Genomic DNA, 22,148 nt, shown 5'->3' on the forward strand with positions numbered 1-22,148 from the left:
AATAAATTGTATCATTTATCTTGAATGTATCATAGATAAGCTGCTATATAATGATCGCCACTTCAGATAGCTGTGAAATTAGGTGATTAACTAGCTGTTACTTAACCTTCTAATTTCTGTATAAGTCTAATTACATGAAATAGAAGTTGGGGTTTTGATTTTTTACTTTGCTTTTCTGTTTGGAGTGTCATTGTAACTACTGTATTGTAAATGATGGAAAATAATTGCATATGTTAAAAAAATAAAGTGTGTTATATTCAAAAATTAAAAAAAAATAAACCATTTAAACATAAAAAAAAAAAAGTCTCTTATGGTTTGCCTCCCTCCCTCTCTGTTGTAACTTTCTTTTCCCTTCCCCTCCCCCATGGTCTTCTGTTAAGTTTCTCAAGATCACATATGAGTGAAAACATATGGTATCTGTCTTTCTCTGACTGACTTATTTCACTTAGCATAATACCCTCCAAGTTTTGGTAAAGTTTTATCAATTTTATTGATCTTTTCAAGGAACTAGGTTTTTATTTCATTCATTGTTTTTCTGTTTTCAGTTTCATTGATTTCTACCATTATCTTTATTATTTCCTTCCTTCTGCTTACTTTGGGTTTAATTTGTTCTTTTTCTATTTCTTATAGCTTAGATCACTGACTTGTAATGTTTCTTCTTTCTATCATAAATTTCACTGTAAGCACTGATTTAACTGCATTTCACATATTTGGTATGTTGTGTTATCTTTTGATTTACTTAAAAATATGTTCTAAGTTCTGATTTATTCTTTACACATGGGTTAGTTAGAAGTGTTTTACTTAATTACCAAATATTTGGGGACTTCTCATATATTTTTATATTAGCAATTTCTTTTTTTTTGTTATTGTTTATTTCTTTATTTGGGGGAGGGGGCAGAGAGAGAGGGAGAGAGAATCCCAAGCAGGCTCTGCATTGTCAGTGCCAAGCTGATGTGGTGCTTAATCTCACAAACCATGAGATCATGACCTGAGCTGAAACCAAGAGGTTGGATGGACATTTATTCAACTGATGTAACCACCAGACATCCTTATATTAAAGATTTCTAATTTAATTTTTCTTGTGGGTCAAAAACATACTTTGTACCATTTCATCTTTTAAATCTGTTAAATTTTATTTTACAGCCCAGAATATAGTCTATCTTGGTGAATATCTCATTTGAACTTGAAAGAAATGTATTTTCTGTAGGCAGTGAGTGGAATGTTTTGTAAATGTCAACCAGGTCAAGTTGGTTAATCAGGTTATATTACTGAGGTCTCCTGACCTTCTGGATTTAATTTGCTAACATTTTGTCTATTCTATCAGGTACTGAGAAGATTGCAATCTTCATGCAGACAGGCATGTTCGCATACAAACATACATACATATACAAACACAGACAATGTGACAATCAAAATTAAGTACAGATTACAGTTTTAAGCTTTTCCCCACATATTAAAAGCACTGCATGTTCACTAAAGATAAATTTTAAAATTCAATAAAGTACTCATCCCACCACCCAAGTTGGTTTTACTCTTTACTCCTACTTAAATGAAGTGGTATCTAGAGTGTCAAGGTAGCAGGCAGGACCCTGGCCCCACCCACCATCTCAGATCCACAACCAGAGGGCAGGGCGGAATGCTGGTCCTCCACCGGCTCCTCAGAGGCTTCAGACATTCACTTCTCATAGTTCTACTAAATGAAATAATAAAATCTTTTCTACTTCCTGGCTTTCTGATACTATATAGGTCTCTAAAGCCTTTTCCAAGCTTAAGAATTTTAAGAATTATTTTTCTTCCTATAAGATGCCAGTGTACTCTGAGTATAGCTCCTATCTGGTAAGACATTCTGCTAATATTATATCTTAATACTCTTAGAAATAATAAAGAATATTAAAGGTAGGATCTGAATAAGGTTAAAAGCAAATATTAAAATTTAAGTGGAGGGGTGCCTGGGTGGCTCAATCGGTTGAGCATCCAGCTTCGGCTCAGGTCATGATCTCACGGCTTGTGGGTTTGAGCCCCGCGTCAGGCTCTGTGCTGACAGCTAGCTCAGAGCCTGGAGCCTGCTTCACATTCTGTGTCTCCTTCTCTCTCTGACCCTCCCCTATTCCCACTGTCTCTCTCTGTCTCTCAAAAATAAAGAACATAAAAAAAAATTTTTAATAAATAAATAAATAAATAAATAAAATAAAATTTAAGTGGAGTACCAATATATACAAAATTCAAAGAGAAAAGCAATACCTGCAATTCATATATTCAAAAGTATTTACTGAGTGCCTACTCTGTGTTAGGCATTGTTCCTGCTACTAAGAATAAGGCACTGAACAAAGTAGACAGTCCCTGGGACCATTCTGTGGGGTGGAGGAGACACATACAATCAACATAAATATATAACATGCTGGATGGTGAAAAGCATAATGAAGAAACATAAAGCGTAATAAAGGAAATGGGGAGGCAGGGTGTATGGTTAATACTTACATGGTCAGGAAAGTCCTCATTAATAAGATGACAGAACAGAAGAAATCATACAGATATTTAGAAAAGAAATATTCCAGACTGAGAAATAAACACTTCTTGAGGACGGAATGTTTGCTGGAATGTTTGAGGAACTATAAAGAGGCATATGGCCTGTGATTTTGAAAGAGATAATAAATTAGCGACATACTGTGTTAAGCCAGCTAGTTGTATGTGGAGCGGCCTATACAAAGTACAGAACAAAAACTGAAAAGTTCATGATTTTTCATTTAAATGAGGAAATTAGGCTAGGAATATTCCAACACTTCCTAAAGGAAATATTTTTCAAAATTCTTCTAAAACCAACACTAACTTATCACAAAAACTAATAGCATCCTGTGTTATAGAAGTATATATTATATTTATATATTTATCTCTACAGAGAAAAACAAAGGCAAAGACAACTATGGGAATGATAAGCACTTATTCTTTCAGAGGGTGTTATTAAAAAAAAAAGCAGAGCCCTTTTCTCACTCAGGAAAATAAATTTCCTCAGGAAAAAATTGAAAAACATTAGCCTACAATTACTATTTAAAAGTAAATAAATACAACTTTTAAAAAGTGAATTTTCATATTTTACATAAGATTAAGTAAAAAAAAGCATGAATTAATAAAACAAGTACATATATTTAACTTCTCCATTCAGTCAAGTAACTTTACAAAATATTTTTAAATTCCTTCGGCTAGGGAAAACATGGATTTGAATTTATCATTTTAACCTACTACAATAAAATTTAACAGATGAGCGTCATCCAGAATAAACTTTACAGCTCTTGACTTCTCCAGGAATTACATCATATAATCCAAAATATGAATTAAAAAGCCATTAAGAAATGTAGACCTTCCTGTATGCCACATGTTCGCCTTTGATTTCTTGCCTGGGTTTATAAATCTCCAAGGCTGCGTGGTACTTTACAGTCTTAGCTCATACTACAAAGATCCAAGCTGTTAATTTTCCGAACACAAATCTAAAAATTAGGGTATCGTAACCAAATTTTGTAACCGTTTCAGGAATTTTCTCGTCTTCAGTCAAGCTGATGTGTGGCTAAAACTGAAAAGCCTGACAATAATAAATGCTGGTGGGGCTGCAGAACAGGCAGAACTCTCCCACACGCCGCTAACGGGAAAGCCATCAGTACACACTTATGTCTCGCAGCTTACCTACCACAAAGCGTGCAAAGTGCCCACAAATTCAGATTTCCTCCTCACAATTCCCACTATGGAAAGTGGTGTCAACTGCAGTCTCTCATGGTTTTCTGACAGACACGTCCATTACTGACACTCCCAACACTCCAAATCGTCATAATCAACCTCTGGCCGTTTGGAACAAACCAAATCCTACTGTGTATAAGACAGCACTGAACACAGTAACATAATATCTAAAACTAAAATATTTATAAAACTGACAAATATGCCATAAAAGAAACTAAAGAAATAGACAAAGGCAATTCCATGTAATTCTAATAGTTAATATTAACCTCAGTGTGACAAATACAAAACATACACAGAGAGTCAACAATGAGATATAAGAAAAAAAATTGACCACCGGAACTTTTACAAACAACATTTAGATCTGCTCCAGACTCAAACTGTGAAAAAAGGTAATCTCAACAAATGAACAAATTTAAGAAGATGGTGATATTTACTACATTAGTTAGTAGTTTTACTAATTAGTACATTTAACACATCATCTGTTTTACATTTTCTTCTAATTATATTACTTGATATTCTAAGTCAGTGAATTTAACATAAAAGAAAGAAAAAGGAAAAGAAAGAGAAAAACAAACTTACCGGGATTGAAAATTCCTCAGCCAAATACTTCAAGGCGGCAGCTTCTCTTGCCAAGAACTTACTTCTTTCTCTCAGGTTGCCCTGCAGTTGTGTATCAAACTCCTTTCTTACCACAGAAGCAACAGAGTCAATAATTACAAGTTTAACTCCCTTTGAAATAATTTCTTCTTCCAAAGATTCAATTCTGTAAAGCAGAATTTGTAAAACAGTGAATATAAGATATAATAAAAAATAGGGTAGATTAACCAACTTAACCAACTTAAAACAACTTAAAATCAATGACAACAAATGTTTGTCCCTAATTTACTGTAATGATTGCAAGTATTCAATAATCGTAATTTATTTCCAGCTGTTTTATACATATTGCACTCTTTTGAAAATGATCCAAAATGTTTTCATCTAGTTTCATTCTCCGAGTCTCCTATGGATACTGCTACTTTCAGGGTAAAACTGCTTGTTGCAGTCAATCTCCAAATTAGCCCCCATTTACTCCCACCTTGTACTGAGAGCCTTGTGCAGCCCCCTCGCACATTTACCAGGATTGGTCTGTATGGCCAACAGCATATGACAAGATGATGTCATGTCACTTCTAAGAGTAGGTTATAAAAGACTACAGCTGCTATCTTGGGCTCTCTTTCACTTGCCCACTCTCTCAGATCACTCTCTCTGGGGGAAGCAAGTTGCCATGTTGTTAACAGTCCTATGGAGAGTACCACATGGTAAAAAACAGAGGCTAAGAGCAAGGAAGGGAGGCTTTCCAGCAACTATAGAGTAACCTGGGAATTATCCAACATTCTCCAGCCCCAGCTGAGCCCTGACCAACAGCTGGACAACAACCTCTGGTGCAACACTGAGCCTGAAATGCTCAGCTAAGCCACTCCCAGATACCTAACCCTCTGATACTAGGGGAGACAAGACATCATTTGCTTGTTTTAAGCTGATGAATTTAAGAGAAATCTGCTAACGAAACAAAAGATAATTGATATGCTACTGAAATCGTTAATTAAATCAAAAACATTTTACTTATTTAATGTTTTCTTTTTAAAGAAATATTTCATCCAATAGGCTACAGCAAATAAAGAACACTGAAATAATTCCTTCCCATAATCCTAATACATATGTAGAGACTTTTTTCACTTAGAAGCTGAAAGCATAAAAAACAAAAAAATAAGGGGCGCCTGAGTGGTTCAGTTGGTTAAGCGACCGACTTCAGCTCAGGTCATGATCTCATGGTTCTTGAGTTTGAGCCCCGCTTCGGACTCTGCTGACAGCTCAGAGCCTGGAGCCCATTTCAGATTCTGTGTCTCCCTCTCTCTCTGCCCCTCCCCTGCTCATGTTCTGTGTCTCTTTCCTTCAAAAGTAAATAAACATTAAAAAATTAAAAAAACAAAAACAAAAAAAATCTTCAAAGTATTACTAAAATACCAAAATCTAAAGCAGCAAACCTTTGTAGAACTTCATCACAGCTGAGTTCCCGATAAAGATGAACCTTACTGCTTGTCAAAAGTAATTTTTCTTCAGTGTTAAAATATCTGGGAAAACGAGATTCTGCTATCTCAACCAGTCTGTGGGGAGGAAAAATAGCACAAGTGAAAAAAGTTAATGATATTCAAGGCCACAATGCTGAACATCTAATGAATTTTACTTAAGAAACTCATAAGCCTTAAGTAACACTAGAAAAAAAATAGAGCAGATATAAGCAAAATGCTTTAATACAGAATTTTAAGATGCAAGCCATCCCTGGGGTGCCTGGGTGGCTCAGTTGGTTAAGCATACGACTTTGGCTCAGGTAATGATCTCACAGTTCATGGGTTCGAGCCCTGCATGGGGCTCTGTGTTGACAGCTCAGAGACTGGAGGCTGCTTGGAATTCTGTGTCTCCCTGTCTTTCTCTGCTCCCCTGCTCATGCTGTATCTCTCTCTCTCTCAAAAATAAATAAACATTTAAAAAATTTTTAATATAATCCATCCTTTATAAGCACTTAGAGAGGTTAGCAGTCAGAGCATTGTTTTTTAATCATTGATAATTTGACTAGCAGCTATAAGATGTTTAGTAAATAAGAAAAATGATTTCATCATGAAAAAAAATGTACTTGAACAAATATATAATATTATCATTCTAACAATCAAATATCAGTAAGTCTCCATATCTCAGAACAGAAAAATATGCTTTCTCAATTAAAACTTATACATACAAAATAAATCTTATCCAGCAGCTCCCTGGTAAACAGGAAATTATTTTCTAAACAAATGGATGTTATCCAATATTTCCTTAGTAAACAAAAAATTATTTTCTACCTATTGAATTCTGAACTCAAAGCTAGATCTGATGCATAAAGTAGGCCAAGTGTAGGAATGACAAGGCAAAACAGATGCAAATATCATCAGTAATAGTATAAGACATAGAGCTCAGTACTACAAATTTCAGGTGTTTCTGGTTAAAAATATAAAAGTGTAAATTTCTGAGTGTAACTGTCTCCTATTTAAAATGATACTTTATCAGTCTGCTACATAACCATCCAAGGATGACTGGAAGGAAGGACTATAAATACAAAAATCATCCTATACTTTATGTTCCATTTAAAGACACAAAACTACAGGGGCGCCTGGGTGGCTCAGTCGGTTAAGCGTCTGACTTAAGCTCAGGTCATGATATCTCAGTTCATGGGTTCGATCCCTGGATCGGGCTCTGTGCTGACAGCTCAGAGCTTAGAGCCTGTTTCAGATTCTATGTCTCCCTCTCTCTCTGCCCCTCTCCCACTCGTGCTCTGCCTCTGTCTCAAAAATAAATAAACTATAAAATAAAAAAATAAATAAAGACACAAAAGTACAAAGAACAAGTGTTTTCATTTCTAGTCCCAAGAAGAGGCTGAGAACTTTAAAGAGAGAAAAAGGGGCTCCTGGGTGGCTCAGTCAGTTAAGCGGCCGACTTCAGCTCAGGTCATATTCTCACAGTTCATGGGTTTGAGCCCCACAATCAGGCTCTGTGCTGACAGCTCAGAGCCTAGAGCCTGGAGCCTGCTTCTGATTCTGTGTCTCCCTCTCTCTGACCCTCCCCCACTTATGCTCTGTGTGTCTCTCTCTCTCAAAAATAAATTTAAAATGTTAAAAAGAATTTTTTTAAAAAGTGAGAAACAAAATAAGTTCCTCATATATATTATAATCAGAAATGAAAAAGAAACATCTAAAACAAAGAGGAAAATAAAAGAAAACTGGTCAGTAGTATTTTTTAAGTGTATTTTGGACAATTTGAAAAGAAAAGCATCATTGGGTTGAACAGGAAGAGGAAAAATTACCAAAGGATACATGAAGAGTCAGAAGAAATGGATCAAATGAGCACTCAGGGGAAGTGGACAAGAGAGACATGCAGGGTGGAATGAAGGAGGGAATGAGGTAAGCGATGAAGCATGAAGAAATGAGATGACACTGGCAAAGGCAGGACAGCCAAATTTTAAGGGTTTGGGGAAAATGTGTAAGTTTCTTGATTAGGGTAACTATTTGTTGAATTCAGAGCTGGTCAGAGAAGTCAACCAAAAGCTCTGACACTTGGAACCCACTGATTGGGTGGCAACATCTGTCAGAAACATGGAAGTCTTCCAAAATTGGATGCCCAGTGGATTAAGTACTAAGTACTTCTCTCCATCAATGAGACAACTGAACAGCTGACAGACAAGATTAATTTTCTTTAGGCTGAATTTCAACTGGCGGCTTGAGTGGTAAAAGGCTCTGGAAATTATTGCTGCTCTTTGCTTCCATTAAGGCCCCTCAGAAGGAAGGTGGTCAATGTATGGACACAAACTGACTCGGCTCAAAGTTACCATGCTAAATAACTGTACCAAATGATCATTCACGCACCAATATGCTATGATTTTCTGTAACCAATTACTCTATTTTTTATTTTTAGAAAAGATCTCTAAAAAATATATCAGTCAAAACCTAAATACAAATGCCTCTAATCTATATGCCTCACTAATAGCAACTTTTTGTGGCAATCTTCATCACAAAGATCTTTTTTGGTTAGAGTAACAACAGAAAAGATCCTATCTTTCACTCCCAGACATTAATTACATAGAGTTTGAAAGCAATGCCATCTAGTGGACAACTGCTTTACAAAAAAGTATTCCTTTCAAGTAGGTACTTAAGATTCATTCACTCAACACATATTTATTGAGCACCTACTATATGCCAGGCACCATTCTATGTGCTAAGGATATGACAATGAACAAAACAAACAAACAAACAAAAACGAAACTTCCCTCCTGAAACCTACAGTCCACCGAGAGAGACAAATAAATATATATTATACATCAGGTAATAAGTGCTCAAAAGAAAAATGAACCAGGATGAGAGAACAGATTGTTAGGGATTGTGAGGGAAGCAAGTGCTATTTTATGGAAAGTGATCTGGGAAAACCTCTTTAATAAGGTAAATTTGAGCAATGGTTTAAGGGAAATGAACTATAGGATATCCAGTAAAGCAGTGCATAGGCAAAGAGAATTCTATATAACAAGTGCAAAAACCCAGATGTAAGAAGATGCCTAAGGTTACTGAGGAATAACAAGGAGGCTCATGCAGCGGAAACACAGGAAACAAGAGGGAGAATAAAAGGAACTAAGGTCAGAGTGCTAGCCAGGAGCCCCCAATCACATAAGATCCTTACATCTGTGGTGTTTTGTTTAGATATTATTTAGAAAATAAGAAACCTAGAAGGGACATGATCCTACTTCTTTTTGCTTTAAAGAGTCACTCGACCAAATGGAAAAGAGGCTGTCCACAGTGAAAGCAAGACCAGCTCTCACAGTAGTCCAACTAAGAGATGACGATGACTTGACCTGGAGAATAGCTCAGCTGATTAGAAGCAACGGAACTCAAGGTACAGCTCAAAAAAGGAGCTGGGGCGCCTGGTGGTCTCATGGTTCATGGGTCAAAGCCCCACATCAGGCTCTGTGCTGACAGCCCAGAGCCTGGAGCCTGCTTGTACTCTGTATCTCCCTCTCTCTCTGCCTGTCTCCTGCTTGTGCTCTGTCTCTCAAAAATGAATAAACATTAAAAAAAAAAAAAAAAGGAACTGAAGGGAATTCTTGACTAATTGGATGAGCATCTGGAGGAATGGAATCATCATTAACTGAAGTAGAGAAGACTGGATTCGTTCCAGGTTTTTGTTATTAGTTCCCCCTGTTACTTCACAGCTCTTGTATAAAAGGAAAGTTAAAAGCTTACATTAGTGACCACATGCCAACTTGAAACAAAACACATGCTTAATGCAAAAAAAAAAAATAAAAGTTTTCCCAAGTTCTAGTTGAAATATAACATCATAATGTGCTGAAATATAAGTTTATGGTGTCTCAAAGCTTCTCATACATGTGTAATATTTTCCTGTTCATTTATTCAGTATGTATTTGTTCAGCACTGTGATATAAGAATGTGAATCTATTAGTCATTTACAGATTCCAGAAAATCCCAAAGTTTTGTTTTAGTACTGAATAGTTATTACTAATTTCATATTCTAACTTAGAGCCTCTTCAAGATCTCCCTCCTCACTAATTCACCTAGAGTCACAAATGATAAGGCAGCTGAAATTAAATAAAAGAAAACATACCCAGATTCATGAAACCATCTCAAAAAAAATGGGAAGAGGAAACTGATCTCCCCTATTGTTTGCCCCCTAGGTCAAAGATCCTGGATTCATGCCAATAAGCAAAGAACCAAACGGTCCTAAGACCACATTGGTAACTGCTTTTATAATGAGTTAAAGCCATGGCTGGCCACTACCACTGCACGCCTCCCTCCTGATACACCGACATTCAGAAAGAGTGACACTCTAAATAGTCTGGTAGGAATTGCTGTGGGGTACTTGGCACCTTGAGAAGTGACATGCAGCTTTTCAGATCTAAGCTTGGCCACTGCTTCCACCCAGTACCAATACAACACAACACACACCTCTCCTTGTAGTTAGTTTTAATAGTTACAATTGTACATGTTGTGGTTGATTAGTGTCTTCCTCCCCTGTTGAACCAAATATTTCTTCCTAGCTTTCAAAGCTTTTCTGGTTTCATGACAACTCAGGACTACCCACTACTACCTCCTAAATTTCCAGTCCTGTATTCCATCTCCCCAGGCCCACACCTTCCAGAGTCCCAGGACCCATCTCTTGTTTCAATCCCTCAGTTTTCCTCACACACAAATCCATTTGCAGGTCTAAGACCCAGTTTTATCTTCCTTTATCCATTTTATTTCTCCCAGAATTGTATTTTGAAACCCTCTTACTATTTACTGTCCATATCACCTTTTTTTTATTCTTAACCTCTGGTTCCACCTTTTCCTAATTATCTCTAATAGGGATAATACAGTATTCACTCAATTCACATATACTAGAATTCTCATGGTTGCCAAAATTTCTGTACAGGTCAGTAGATTAATCTACTTATCTATATTCTCAAAGTATATATAAGCATGGGGCACCTGGTTGGCTTAGTCGGTTGAGCGTTCGACTTCGGCTCAGGTCATAATCTCACAGTTTGTGGGTTCGAGCCCCGCATTGGGCTCTGTGCTGACCGCTAGCCTGGAGCCTGCTTCAGACTATGTCTCTTTCTCTCTCTGCCCCTCCCCTGCTCATTCTCTGTCTCTCAGAAATAAATAAGTGTAAAAAAATTTTTTTTTAAAGTATATATAAGCAGAGCATGTCTAAGACTATCAGATCTTAAGCATAAGTCCAACAGTTTAAACAAATAAAAACAGACTTTCCTGAATCAGTCAGAAAGGGGGACCCAGAGCTCTGCCTGCTTAGCACTCTCCTCCACCCTGCCAGTCCCCAAATACCTGAGGGTTTTGTAGCAGACTCTACTATTATATAATTTTTAATCAGTCTGGAGATATAATTTCAGTCTATGGTAAACAAACATGCTTAACACAGTAGTTTAGATTATCTTCTCAAAGACATATAAAAATAAGCTAGTGTATTGCTTTAAAAAATAGAACTAATCTTTCCAAAGCGCTTTTAAGCACATTACCTGCAAGGTTTTCCCTTTTTTTTTTATGCATTTTAAACTTAGTAATTTTAATTTACTCTTCCTTTGCTTTCTCCTTCCTTCTTAAAGATAAAAAGGATTATCTACCAATTTATTAACCAAAATTATTTTTCACTTTTTATCACTCACCCTAAATTCTTTGTATGCAATGCAAATCCTTTTTTTTTCTGAAAGAGAGAGTGTAAGCGGGGGAGGGGGCAGAGCGAGAGTCTTAAGCAGGCTGCGTACTCTGCGCAGAGCCCGATTCAGGGCTTAATCTCCACAACCATGAGATCATGACCTGAGCCTAAATCAAGACTTAGAAGCTTAACTGACTGACCCACCCAGATAGCTTGTCTGTAGGCACAAAATGAAGACACTGCTACATACAGAGGCAAACAGAAAGCTAAAACATATTCCTTTTTGGGTCTCTTATTTTCACACTTTTACTTCTTCTCTAAGTCCAGAAACTATCCTGTGATGGCAAACACTATTAGTTACCTATTAATATCCATGTCTACTTCTTCCTTGCTATGAGAACCCCAATTTTATTCAGGGAACAATGTTAGCGAGACCCAGGAAGCTCATCATGCTTATTATAACAATCTCTTTCCCCTCATTCCCCACCTTCCCTTGCCTATGGGGGTGGCCCAGTGAGAAATCTGGAGCATGATTCTGGAGGATGAAAAGAAAATCAGCAGAGGGAAAGGGGCAGCTGCTCTGAGAAAAACATATTTTGCTGATAAAACATATAGCTGGTCCTCACCCTTCCCACAGACTGGCAGGAGGCCTAGAAACATAGAAGCCCTGGGTCCCTCTGTCATCACTGCCTGGCAGAAGCAGTGCCCGCAACCACCCACTCACTGTTCGCTGGGTATCCGTGACTTGCGGCAGAAAGCTTTCCTAACTGATTAACGAACCTTCCCCAATAAATCCAAACAGGGGTCAAGCAGTCCCATAACAGCACAAATGAAGTGTGACCAGGCAGTACAGAGCCAGCTCCGTCCTCTGACCTGCCGTGACCAACTCCAGACGGCAGCTTGCTAAAAGGGTACTTTCGATTCCACAGGAACCTATCGCCACACCTCAGAAGGCAATCCATGTGGCAGCCAGGTGACCACACTCTTCAGGCCTTGTGGAGAATGCACTAGAGTAGTAAAAATAATATAAATTTCAACCCCTGTCTTCAAATGACCTTCATAAAGGCTCCTTGACAATTATGAAACATAATTCCAATAAAGGGACTAAAATTTTACCTTATTTCCAGCTTGCCTTTGGCTTGTTAGTTGAAGTTAGGCATTGACATTTTAAAAAATACCTTTCATTTGGACAACCTGAATTAACCTGTATCTTTTCCAGTGTTAGTATCAAGTACATTTCAGTGTTCAGATTTCCAGTGGTCTCATATATGTGTATGCTTCTGTTTTGTTTTTTTTTTTTTACCATTTATTTGCTTAAGATTCAAATAAGTTCATCAACTAACCAATACTTATCTTTTATCCCCAGCTTTATTGAGATATAACGGGCATATAATATTCTATAAGTTTAAGAATACAATATGATGAGAGCAATGTATCTTTCAAATCTCTTCTAATCCAAAGATTGCTTTTTTTTTTAATCTTAAACAGTTAAAAAACGAGCTTGATTGTTCTGTCATTTCCCACAGTTTGCATTTTGCTGACTATAGCTCTCTGGTGTTGATTTAACACATTTCTCTCTTCTCTGAATATGTTAAAAACTGGTAGTTGGATCTGAAAGTTTGATCACATTCAGGCTTGACTATTCTTCCATCAGGAGTAATAACTAGTTTTGTTTTGTGATGCTAGTAGCCTTTTATGTTGATGAACTGTTTTTACTCACAACACTTCTGACACCAAAAGTTTAGGTTTTCCATACCAAGCAATTCTTCAACTCCCTATGAACACCAAATGGGTGTCTGACACTTAACAATCAGGAGTTAGCTCTGATCTCATAGTTTAAGGGGTCAGACCCACAGGACTACCCCCCAACTTAAGACACTAATCACAAGTCCCAGGCGTCTGGTATTTCTGACCAATTGAGCAACTACAAATCAGGAGTTCCCACATCCCTACTCCTCAAGTTCAATGATTTGCCAGAATGGCACACAGAATTCAGAAAGGTACTTTACTTACTATTACCAAGTTATTACAAAGAATAAAAGGTACAACTCAAGAAAAGACTGGGGAGGACTACACGGCACATCACCCCCTAGCATGTCGATGTGTTTACCAACCCTGAAGCTCCCCAAACCCTACCATTTAGAGATTTTTATAGAGATCCCACTACATAGTGTTGATTAAAGCACTGACCACTGACAATCAGTTACCAGCCTCTTTCCCTTCCTCAGAGGCTGGGGGGAGGCTGGGTGGGGCTGAAAGTTCCAACACTATAATCACATGATTGGCAGCCAGCTCCTATATGAAACTATCCAGGAGCCCACCAAGAGTCACTTCATTAACACAAACTCAGGTTTTCCAAAGGTTTTAGAATCTCTTTGGTCAAGAACCAGGACCAAGACAAAATATGGATTTCTTATTATATCACAATATTCAATGCCTAAACCCAATAGGTTGTTGGGGGTTATAATTTGGTGACATTCCATCACTTCTTCATTTATTACTGGAATACTCCCATAAAAAGACCTATATGGGGACAGCTGGGTGGTTCAGTTGGTTGAGCGTCTGACTTGGGCTCAGGTCATGATTTCTTGGTTTATGAGTTTGAGCTCACCGTGGGCTCTCTACTGTCAGCACAGAACCCACTCTCCCGTGCATATGCGTGCACTCTCTCTCCTTCTCAAAAACAAACATATATTTCATAGCAGCACTGTCAACAATAGCCAAATCATGGAAAGAGCCTAAATTTCCATCACCTGATGAGTGGATCAAGAAGATGTGGTATATATACACAATGGAGTACTATATGGCAATGAGAAAGAATGAAATATGGCCATTTGAAGCAAAGTGGATGGACCTCGCGGGTGTCATGCTAAGCGAAATAAGTCAGGTAGAGAAGGACAGATACCATATGTTTGCACTCGTAGGTCTAACAGGAGAACAGGAGAAACCTAATGGAGGACCATGGGGAGGGGAAGAGGGAAAGAGAGCTGGGGAGAGAGAAGGAAGCAAAACTTGAGAGACTATTGGATACTGAAAATGAACCAGAAGGTTGAAGGGGGAGGGGAAGGGGGAGAGGGAGGTGGTGGTGATGGAGGAGGGCACCTGTGGGGAAGAGCACTAGGTGTTATATGGAAACCAATTGGACAATAAACTATTTTAAAAAAACATAAATTTTAAAAAAGACCTATTTGGTACTCAGCAATACAGTTCATACAGAAAAAGAATAGATGTTTGATTTCCTTTTTTAAAAACTCATTTCAAAATAATGAGTTGCTTCTCCAGAATTCTCCAATACTGATCTATTAGTTGCTTTCCATTTAATATTATAGACTCATGAATTTAAACATATTTCATGGGTTTTGATCTACTATCATTATTATTCTTATTGGTGGCCAGTTTGTCTCATCTTTAGCCAGCAGGAACCTCTTCAGGTGGATTCCTGAGTCCTTCTGACACTCCCCTAAGTAGTCTTTCTTGGCTCTCTTGTTATCTGACATGATGTTTCAGACTCAGCTTAAAAATTTCCTGCACCAGGGGCACCTGGGTGGCTCAGTGGGTTAAGCGTCTGACTCCGGCTCAGGTCATGATCTCCCAGTTCATGGGTTCGAGCCCCACATCAGGCTTGGTGCTGACAGCTCAGAGCTTGGAGCCTGCTTTGGATTCTGTGTCTCCCTCCCCAGTTCACACTCTCGCTTTCTCTCTCTCAAAAATAAATAAAAACATTAAAATAAATAAATAAATAAAATTTCCTGCACCAGTGCTAGAATCAGCCATTTCCCCAACAAACCCTCATTCCTTTTAGTAGGAAATGGTGTCAGATTTCACAATATGAGAGTAACACCTGTCAATTCTTTCATTTATCAAACACTCTGTGAACAGTTAATAGGTGTCAGTCACTAGTTTTGGCTTTGAAGATACAAGGATATAATACAAACTCAAAAAGCTGACAAACGAGTGACATGTACTTTGAATAGATAACCAATATAAGAAAGCAAATAAGCCCCAGGCAAAATAATCCATTTAGAACTTATCTGGTCAGGGAATATACTTCTATCTAACTAGTATCTTTAGAAATAAGAAAAAGATGTGATTCATAATGACATAATTATACAGAATGACTCAAAAAAAATGATAAAAGAAGAGAATTGAATCAGTCTCCAGACCTATAAGTACTGCTGCTCATGAATGTCGATCAGAGTAGGGGCAGAGGGGACCAGACTTATTTTCAGGTGTACAGAATTACACAAATAATCAAGTGCCTCTCTCTCCTTGCCAAAGTAAGGAAATCTTTTTTTCCAAGCACAAATACACTATTAGTGTGTTTTCTACATTTAATACAATACTATGACAAAGATTAAAGTGAAATACTTCTCAATCAAAAGATATTTTGAAGTTTCCAACTTTCCATTCAGCATTTTATTTCCAACTAGAAATTAGTAACAAAGCAGTTTACCTTTTGTCTTTTTATTAATTTCCCTCTTCCCCATTTCCACTTACATCCCTCCCTCTGTTTCTTAAATTTCTTTCTTCCTGACTTTTTGCTAAATACAGCTAATCCAGGAACCCCACTTAAACCAATGACAAAGGGATAGAAAAGACAAAAAGAAACTGCTTCCTGGGTTAATTTTAAAAAGAAAATTCATTTAAAAGAATATCTAGCATTTTGAATTCTCACAGAGAAAAGATAAATATTAACCATTTTAAAATGTCAGGTGCTATAAATAAGGTTCAAAATTAAGCATTACAATGGAAAATCATAAAATCTCCCACCTTTCAGCACTAAATGCTGACTCTGTGTCGATGTATATAACACCTCCTTCTAATCCTCCCATGTTGGTAGGTAATGTAGCCAAAATGCTCATCATTATACAAAACTGAGTTTTTCCACAACCTGGTGGGCCTGTAATCTAAAAAAAAAAAAAGGTTCTTTGAATAAACATCACAAGCTGGTCAAAGCAAAATTCTTTTAAGAACATGCTACACACTCAGTCCCAGTAACCTGGGTGCTCAGAGAGAACATTTTAATACATTTACCGTATGTAAGGAATTAACTTCTCCCTGTGCATCTGGATTGGTACTAGTTATGTACTATCCTTGGGAAAAAAATGAGAAAACACTCACTTCAAATCATGCTCTGTGTTCTGTGACTCAGATGAAAAGCTTTGGTTGAGAGAGGCTGGAGGGTACATTTATACATTCAGAACTGAGAGCTCTGTATCTTTTCCTCATTAAGACATTTATAGAAGGAAATTGAAAATATTTAAGAGGCTTTAATAATTGGTTTCGCATTTCTCATGAATTAGCCTTTTAGAAAAATTTTGTACTAGTCCCCTAAAAAGCTACTTTGATCTTTTCTGAAGAGTAAAGAATTAAGGAGTAAAGAGTGCTGAGGTATACAATTTATTTTCAAATGCTTTAGCAAAAAAAGGGGGGAGGCATGCACACATGTGCGTGTGTGTGTACGTGTATGTGTGCGTGTGTACACAAAGAGAGATAAAACAAATGTAACAAAATTCAACAACTGTTGAAACTAGGTAACTCATATGTGGAAGTATGTGTTTTAAAATTTTACTTTGTGGAAAGCTATTATGCAATTATAAAATGTGAAATCAGGAGAGTAAAGATGAAAAAAATAGGAAAATTCATATATATGCATATTCAAGTCAACTAGAAGTAGTTAATAAAAATTAATTTGAAAATGTTAAAAATATGCCCTTTAAACATACACTATTTGTCACATCCAAATATGGCATCCAAACTTTAAGAACCAAAACACTATCCCTTTTGAGAACATAACACCAATGCTTTTAACACAGTCTTTCACAAAGGAAGGGAAGAGAACTGGAGAGGAGGAGAGAAAACAATCTCGAGAGGAAAAAGTCTGAGCTAAGACTAAGGCAGACTACAAATACGAATAAACCGACCCATATACATCATGAAGTAGGAAAAAATAAGAAGGGATGACCCATGAATCTACATCATTTATGCCAGTGGTTCTCAAACTTAAGTGAGCACTCCAATTGCCCAGCAAGCTTAACAGGAATCTCTGGTTCAGTAGATCTGGGATGTGGCCTGAGAATTTCTAATAAATTCCCAAGTGCTGCTTATGCCGCTGTACACTTTTGAGAACTACTGTTTTGAAATTTAGACTAGGGGAGCCTGCGTGGCTCAGTTGGTTGAGCATCCAACTCTTGATTTCGACTTAGGTCATGGTTTTGCGGTTTGTGGGATTGAGCCCTGAGTCAGGCTCCATGCTGACTATGAGGAGCCTGTCTGGCATTCTCTCTCCCTCTTCGCCCCTACACTACTCACATTCTCTGTCTCCCTCTCAAAATAAATACATAAACATTTAAATTAAATAATAAATGAATAAATAGTAAATGAATAAATAAAATTTAGACTAAAGCTAACCTTCCTTTATCAAGGCTCAACATTAAAGAACTAAATTTCTTCTAACACAAGTTAGAAACCATGTGATTTATTATAATGTTTAAAATAGTGATTTAGACGTTCAGAATAAATTGTTGCTACCACTAATAGTTTGTCAGATCATGTGTGATCACTGAAAAGGGATCTCCAAACTTTTTTAAAATTGTTTTAATGCTTATTTATTTTGGCAGGGGGCGCTGGGAGCTGGGAGAGGCAGAGAGAGAGAGGATCCCAAGCAGGCTCTGGGCTGTCAACGCAGAACCTGATGCACGGCTCAAACTCACGAACAGTAAGACCATGACCTGAGTCAAGATCAAAAGTCACACGTTTAACCAACTGAGCCACCCCAGGCATCCCTCCAAACTTTTTTGATTACATAGTCTGACAAACTGAAAAGGGACAATCAAAATTTAGTATGGTCTTCCAGTATATGTATATTTATTAGACACTTAATTATTTTACTAATACATTCTACATAATATAAAATATACACAAAATAGGGATCAAAAATAAGCATTTAAAAATAGTTTCAAAAAAAAGGGGTGCCTGGGTGGCTCAGTCAGGTTAACATCTGACTCTTGATTTCAGCTCAGATCATGATCTCACCATTTGTGAGTTCAAGCCCCACACTGGGCTCTCTGGTGTCTGCACGGAACCTGCTCCAGATCCTCTGTCTCCCACTCTCTGCCCCTCCCCTCCTGGTACTCTCTGTCTCAAGAATAAACATTTTTTAAATAAAATAAAAATAAAAATAGTTACATATTTATTTCTTAGTTATACAGATCTTTCATTCTCAAAAAAAGTTAACACTTTTAGTGAATCAATGATAATGAAAATAACGAATGAAATTGTATTATTATTTTAAATTATTTTATAATTCAGTGCTTGAAATACCAGGTCCTAAGTTCTGCTCATTTCACTACTTCAATGCCATGGCTGTATAGTTGAGAAAGGAACAATTGTAAACATGAAAAGGGCTGAAATTTTTAAAATACATTACTAGTTGTACTATTTCCATTTTTCAGTAACTTCCATCAAATAGCAAAAGTTTCTGTTGAACTTTGGCTAATAATTTTCTATCTTTCCTCATGTCAATCAATTGTTCTTAGAACACAATCAAAAGATACTACATTTTTTAAATTTTTTAAATGTTTTTTATTTATATTTGAGAGACGGAAAGAGACAGCGCGAGCAGGGGAGGGTGAGAGAGAGAGGGAGACACAGAATCTGAAGCAGGCTCCAGGCTCTGAGCTAGCTCAGCACAGAGCCTGATGTGGGGCTCGAACCCACCAGCCGTGAGATCATGACCTGAGCCGAAGCAAGACGCTTAACCGACTGAGCCACCCAGGTGCCCCAAGATAATACATTTTAAGATTTTTAACAATTAGTTTAAAAATAAAAATTATTTATTTGGGAGATTTTTCAACAGTATAGAAAATACGGTTATAATTTTTTAAGTGTGCAGATAACAAAGCTTTCATAAGACACACATCTTTGACAACAACAATAAATCATAAAAGAAATATTTCTAAGCAATGATATATTTCTTTTAAAAACACTCTGCATTTTAATGTTTTCAAAAAGGCAATTACAGTAAAACCTTGGATTGCAAGTAACTTGTTCTGAGAGTATTCTGCAAAACAAGCAAATATTTCTAAGAAATTTTTTTTTTAGGTCTTTATTTTATTTTGAGAGACAGAGGCAGAGAGTGAGCATGGGAAGGGCAGAGAGTGAGGGAGACACAGAATGTGAAGCAGGCTCCAGGCAGATCTACGAACTATGAGATCATGACCTGAGCCAAAGTCAGACACTTAACTGACTGGGCCACCCAGGCGCCCCTCTGATAAATTTTAACTTGATAAATGAGCGATGTCTTGCAATATGAGTAGTAAGTACATGATGCTGAATGTCACATGATCATAACTGAGCCAACGGTTCTTAAAATTTGCTTTGATATTCAAGTGCTTTGGATTATAAGCATGTTCCTAGAACAAATTATGTTTGCAAACCAAAGTTTTATTTGTATTTTCTTACTCATTGTTAAAACATTACTTTTACTTGGAAGGGATGTTGTAAGAGCGTACCACTGGTTGGCTGGTTGATTTTTAATCTGCTATGAAGCATATTACATAGCCACTTGTCATTTTAAAAAGGTCAGCAAATTTGACATATCTTGTCTTTTTCTTTTAAAAAATGCTTTACCCATCTTTAAATTCAACAACTCATTTATACTTTTTGCTGGGAGATCACCAAAGAAGACCTTGCGATTCAAATGATTTTCATGGTCAGTCCCTATCTTATTACAGAATGCTATGTAGATTCTACACTTAACCAGTCACACTTTTATCAAAATTAACAACACTGACTATTGTTATCAACTTGAAGTTGAATAATCAACTTCTGTGTTGCTACAGATTGCCTACAGATGATGCAACAGAAAAGTTTAAAGACTCTTACTTAGATACCATTTTTACCATTACTACGACCAGACTAGATTAATCTATCCATCAATCCATCCCTCCATACACTCATCAATCCATCTCAGGTTTTGTTCGGGTTTTTTAAAAGATTTTATTTTTAAGTAATCTCTACACCTAACATGGAGCTCAAATTTACAGTCCCAAGATCAAAAGTCACATGTTCCACCAACTGGGCCAGCCAGGCACCCCTCCATCTCAGGTTTTTTTCATGCATTTTAAAGTAAGTCCGAGACATCAATATACTTTCCCCTAACAATTCAGCATGTATATCATTAACATGAGCTTAATATGCATGATTCTTTTTTTCTTGTAAGGTAAATTTTACATACAGTAAAAGGCATAATCTTAAGTTTACCATTTGATGAGTTCCAACAAATGTATACACATATAAAATCTAAACCTCTGAGTCAGAACATTAGCATTACCCCAGGCAATTCTTTCATAAACAGTTTTATGTTCCAAAAAGTCATTTATATTCAAGAAGTCATACAAACATTGTATGTCCAGGAGGTTTATTTGAGGGAATATATCTTCCCTGACCTATCTTTAGTTTAATGGCACACACAAAAAATTTAGTTCTTCTTGTATTTCACTACTGAAACAAAATCTAGCTAGTATAATAATCTGGGTCATGGTAGAAACTTCTGTACTTATATAGCATCTTCCTACATTGAAAAATCTGTTTTAATCCTTATTGCTTCAAACCATCTCTAAAGATTCCTATATAACTTCTGACAGTATTTGTTCACAAAAGGATCCATTTAAGTTGTTGCCATATTGTTTCCTAAGTGTTATTTCATTCATCTTACTATAAGGAAGGACACTGTGTTCCTAATGTTATTAATAATGTATTACATTTGGTCTTTTACTATTAAGAAAACCCAAAAGAGGCTTTTAAATATCTCTTATTAATTTTAGTGAAGTTTTTCTAGATATTGACTTCTATATCATATGACCTTGGTATTTTTTTTTATTTTAGAGAGAGAGAGGTGAGGGGAGAGGGGGAGAAAAGGGGAGAGAGACAGACAGACAGACAGACAGCCTCAAGCAGGCTCCATGCTCAGAGCAGAGCCCCACACAGGGCTCAATACCACAACCCTGGAGTCATGACCTGAGCCAAAATCAGGAGTCAGATACTCAACCATGTGTCCCTGTATCACATGACTTTAAATGTCACTGAAAAACTTATGAAAGCTTGTCTTCCTATCCTGTGTGTTCCTTAATTATGATGGCTTCCTACTCAACATTACTCAGTAATTCACGGGACAGAATAACAGTGAAAGTTTCATTATTAATGACAATAGATATAATTCCATATATCAAATTGTCTTTAGAATTTCATTTTTTTTAATGCCTTTTCAGATAGAATTAGATTGTCACTGACTTTCACTTTATCAGTCATGGGAGAATCATCAGTTCTGATTTGTCCATGCATGTGGTTCGCTACTAGCACATTATATATAGTATAGTCTTCAATATATAGTTTCTTTACAGGACTCTTTTTATGACATTTGTCTGTTTTATGAGACTTGGCTTAGTTAAATCCAAAATCCACCTAACTAGGTACATGTAGAACTACAATTCATCCCAGTATGTCAAAAATAAAGGTACAGCAAGGTGCCTCTGTCAACCTTCTGTATCATTTCCTCATAGACTATACCTGACACATGACAGTCTAACATACAGACCAAGCAAGGATGCCACTAGCAATCTATGTATTAAATACAAATTAAGATTTATTTCATTTTTTAGGCTGAAATACCAATAAAAGGTCAAAAAAATTTTTCC

At 36.8% G+C, this 22,148-nt stretch overlaps 1 protein-coding gene across 2 annotated transcripts in view; it reads right to left on the reverse strand.

Annotated features, from left to right (window-relative positions):
* The window catches only part of RAD51B (RAD51 paralog B), a 562,933-nt gene that overhangs the window by 520,707 nt on the left and 20,078 nt on the right, over positions 1 to 22,148 (reverse strand). For both annotated transcript variants that reach the window (XM_029951882.1, XM_029951884.1), the window contains exons 5-7: positions 16,222 to 16,358; positions 5,751 to 5,870; positions 4,306 to 4,489 (exon numbers count right to left, since the gene is read on the reverse strand). In XM_029951882.1, coding sequence (XP_029807742.1) covers positions 4,306 to 4,489; positions 5,751 to 5,870; positions 16,222 to 16,358 — 441 coding nt within the window. The remainder of the gene's footprint in view (positions 1 to 4,305; positions 4,490 to 5,750; positions 5,871 to 16,221; positions 16,359 to 22,148) is intronic.

This window comes from Suricata suricatta, chromosome 9, assembly GCF_006229205.1.
Source record: "Suricata suricatta isolate VVHF042 chromosome 9, meerkat_22Aug2017_6uvM2_HiC, whole genome shotgun sequence".
NCBI classification, from domain to species: domain Eukaryota; kingdom Metazoa; phylum Chordata; class Mammalia; order Carnivora; family Herpestidae; genus Suricata; species Suricata suricatta.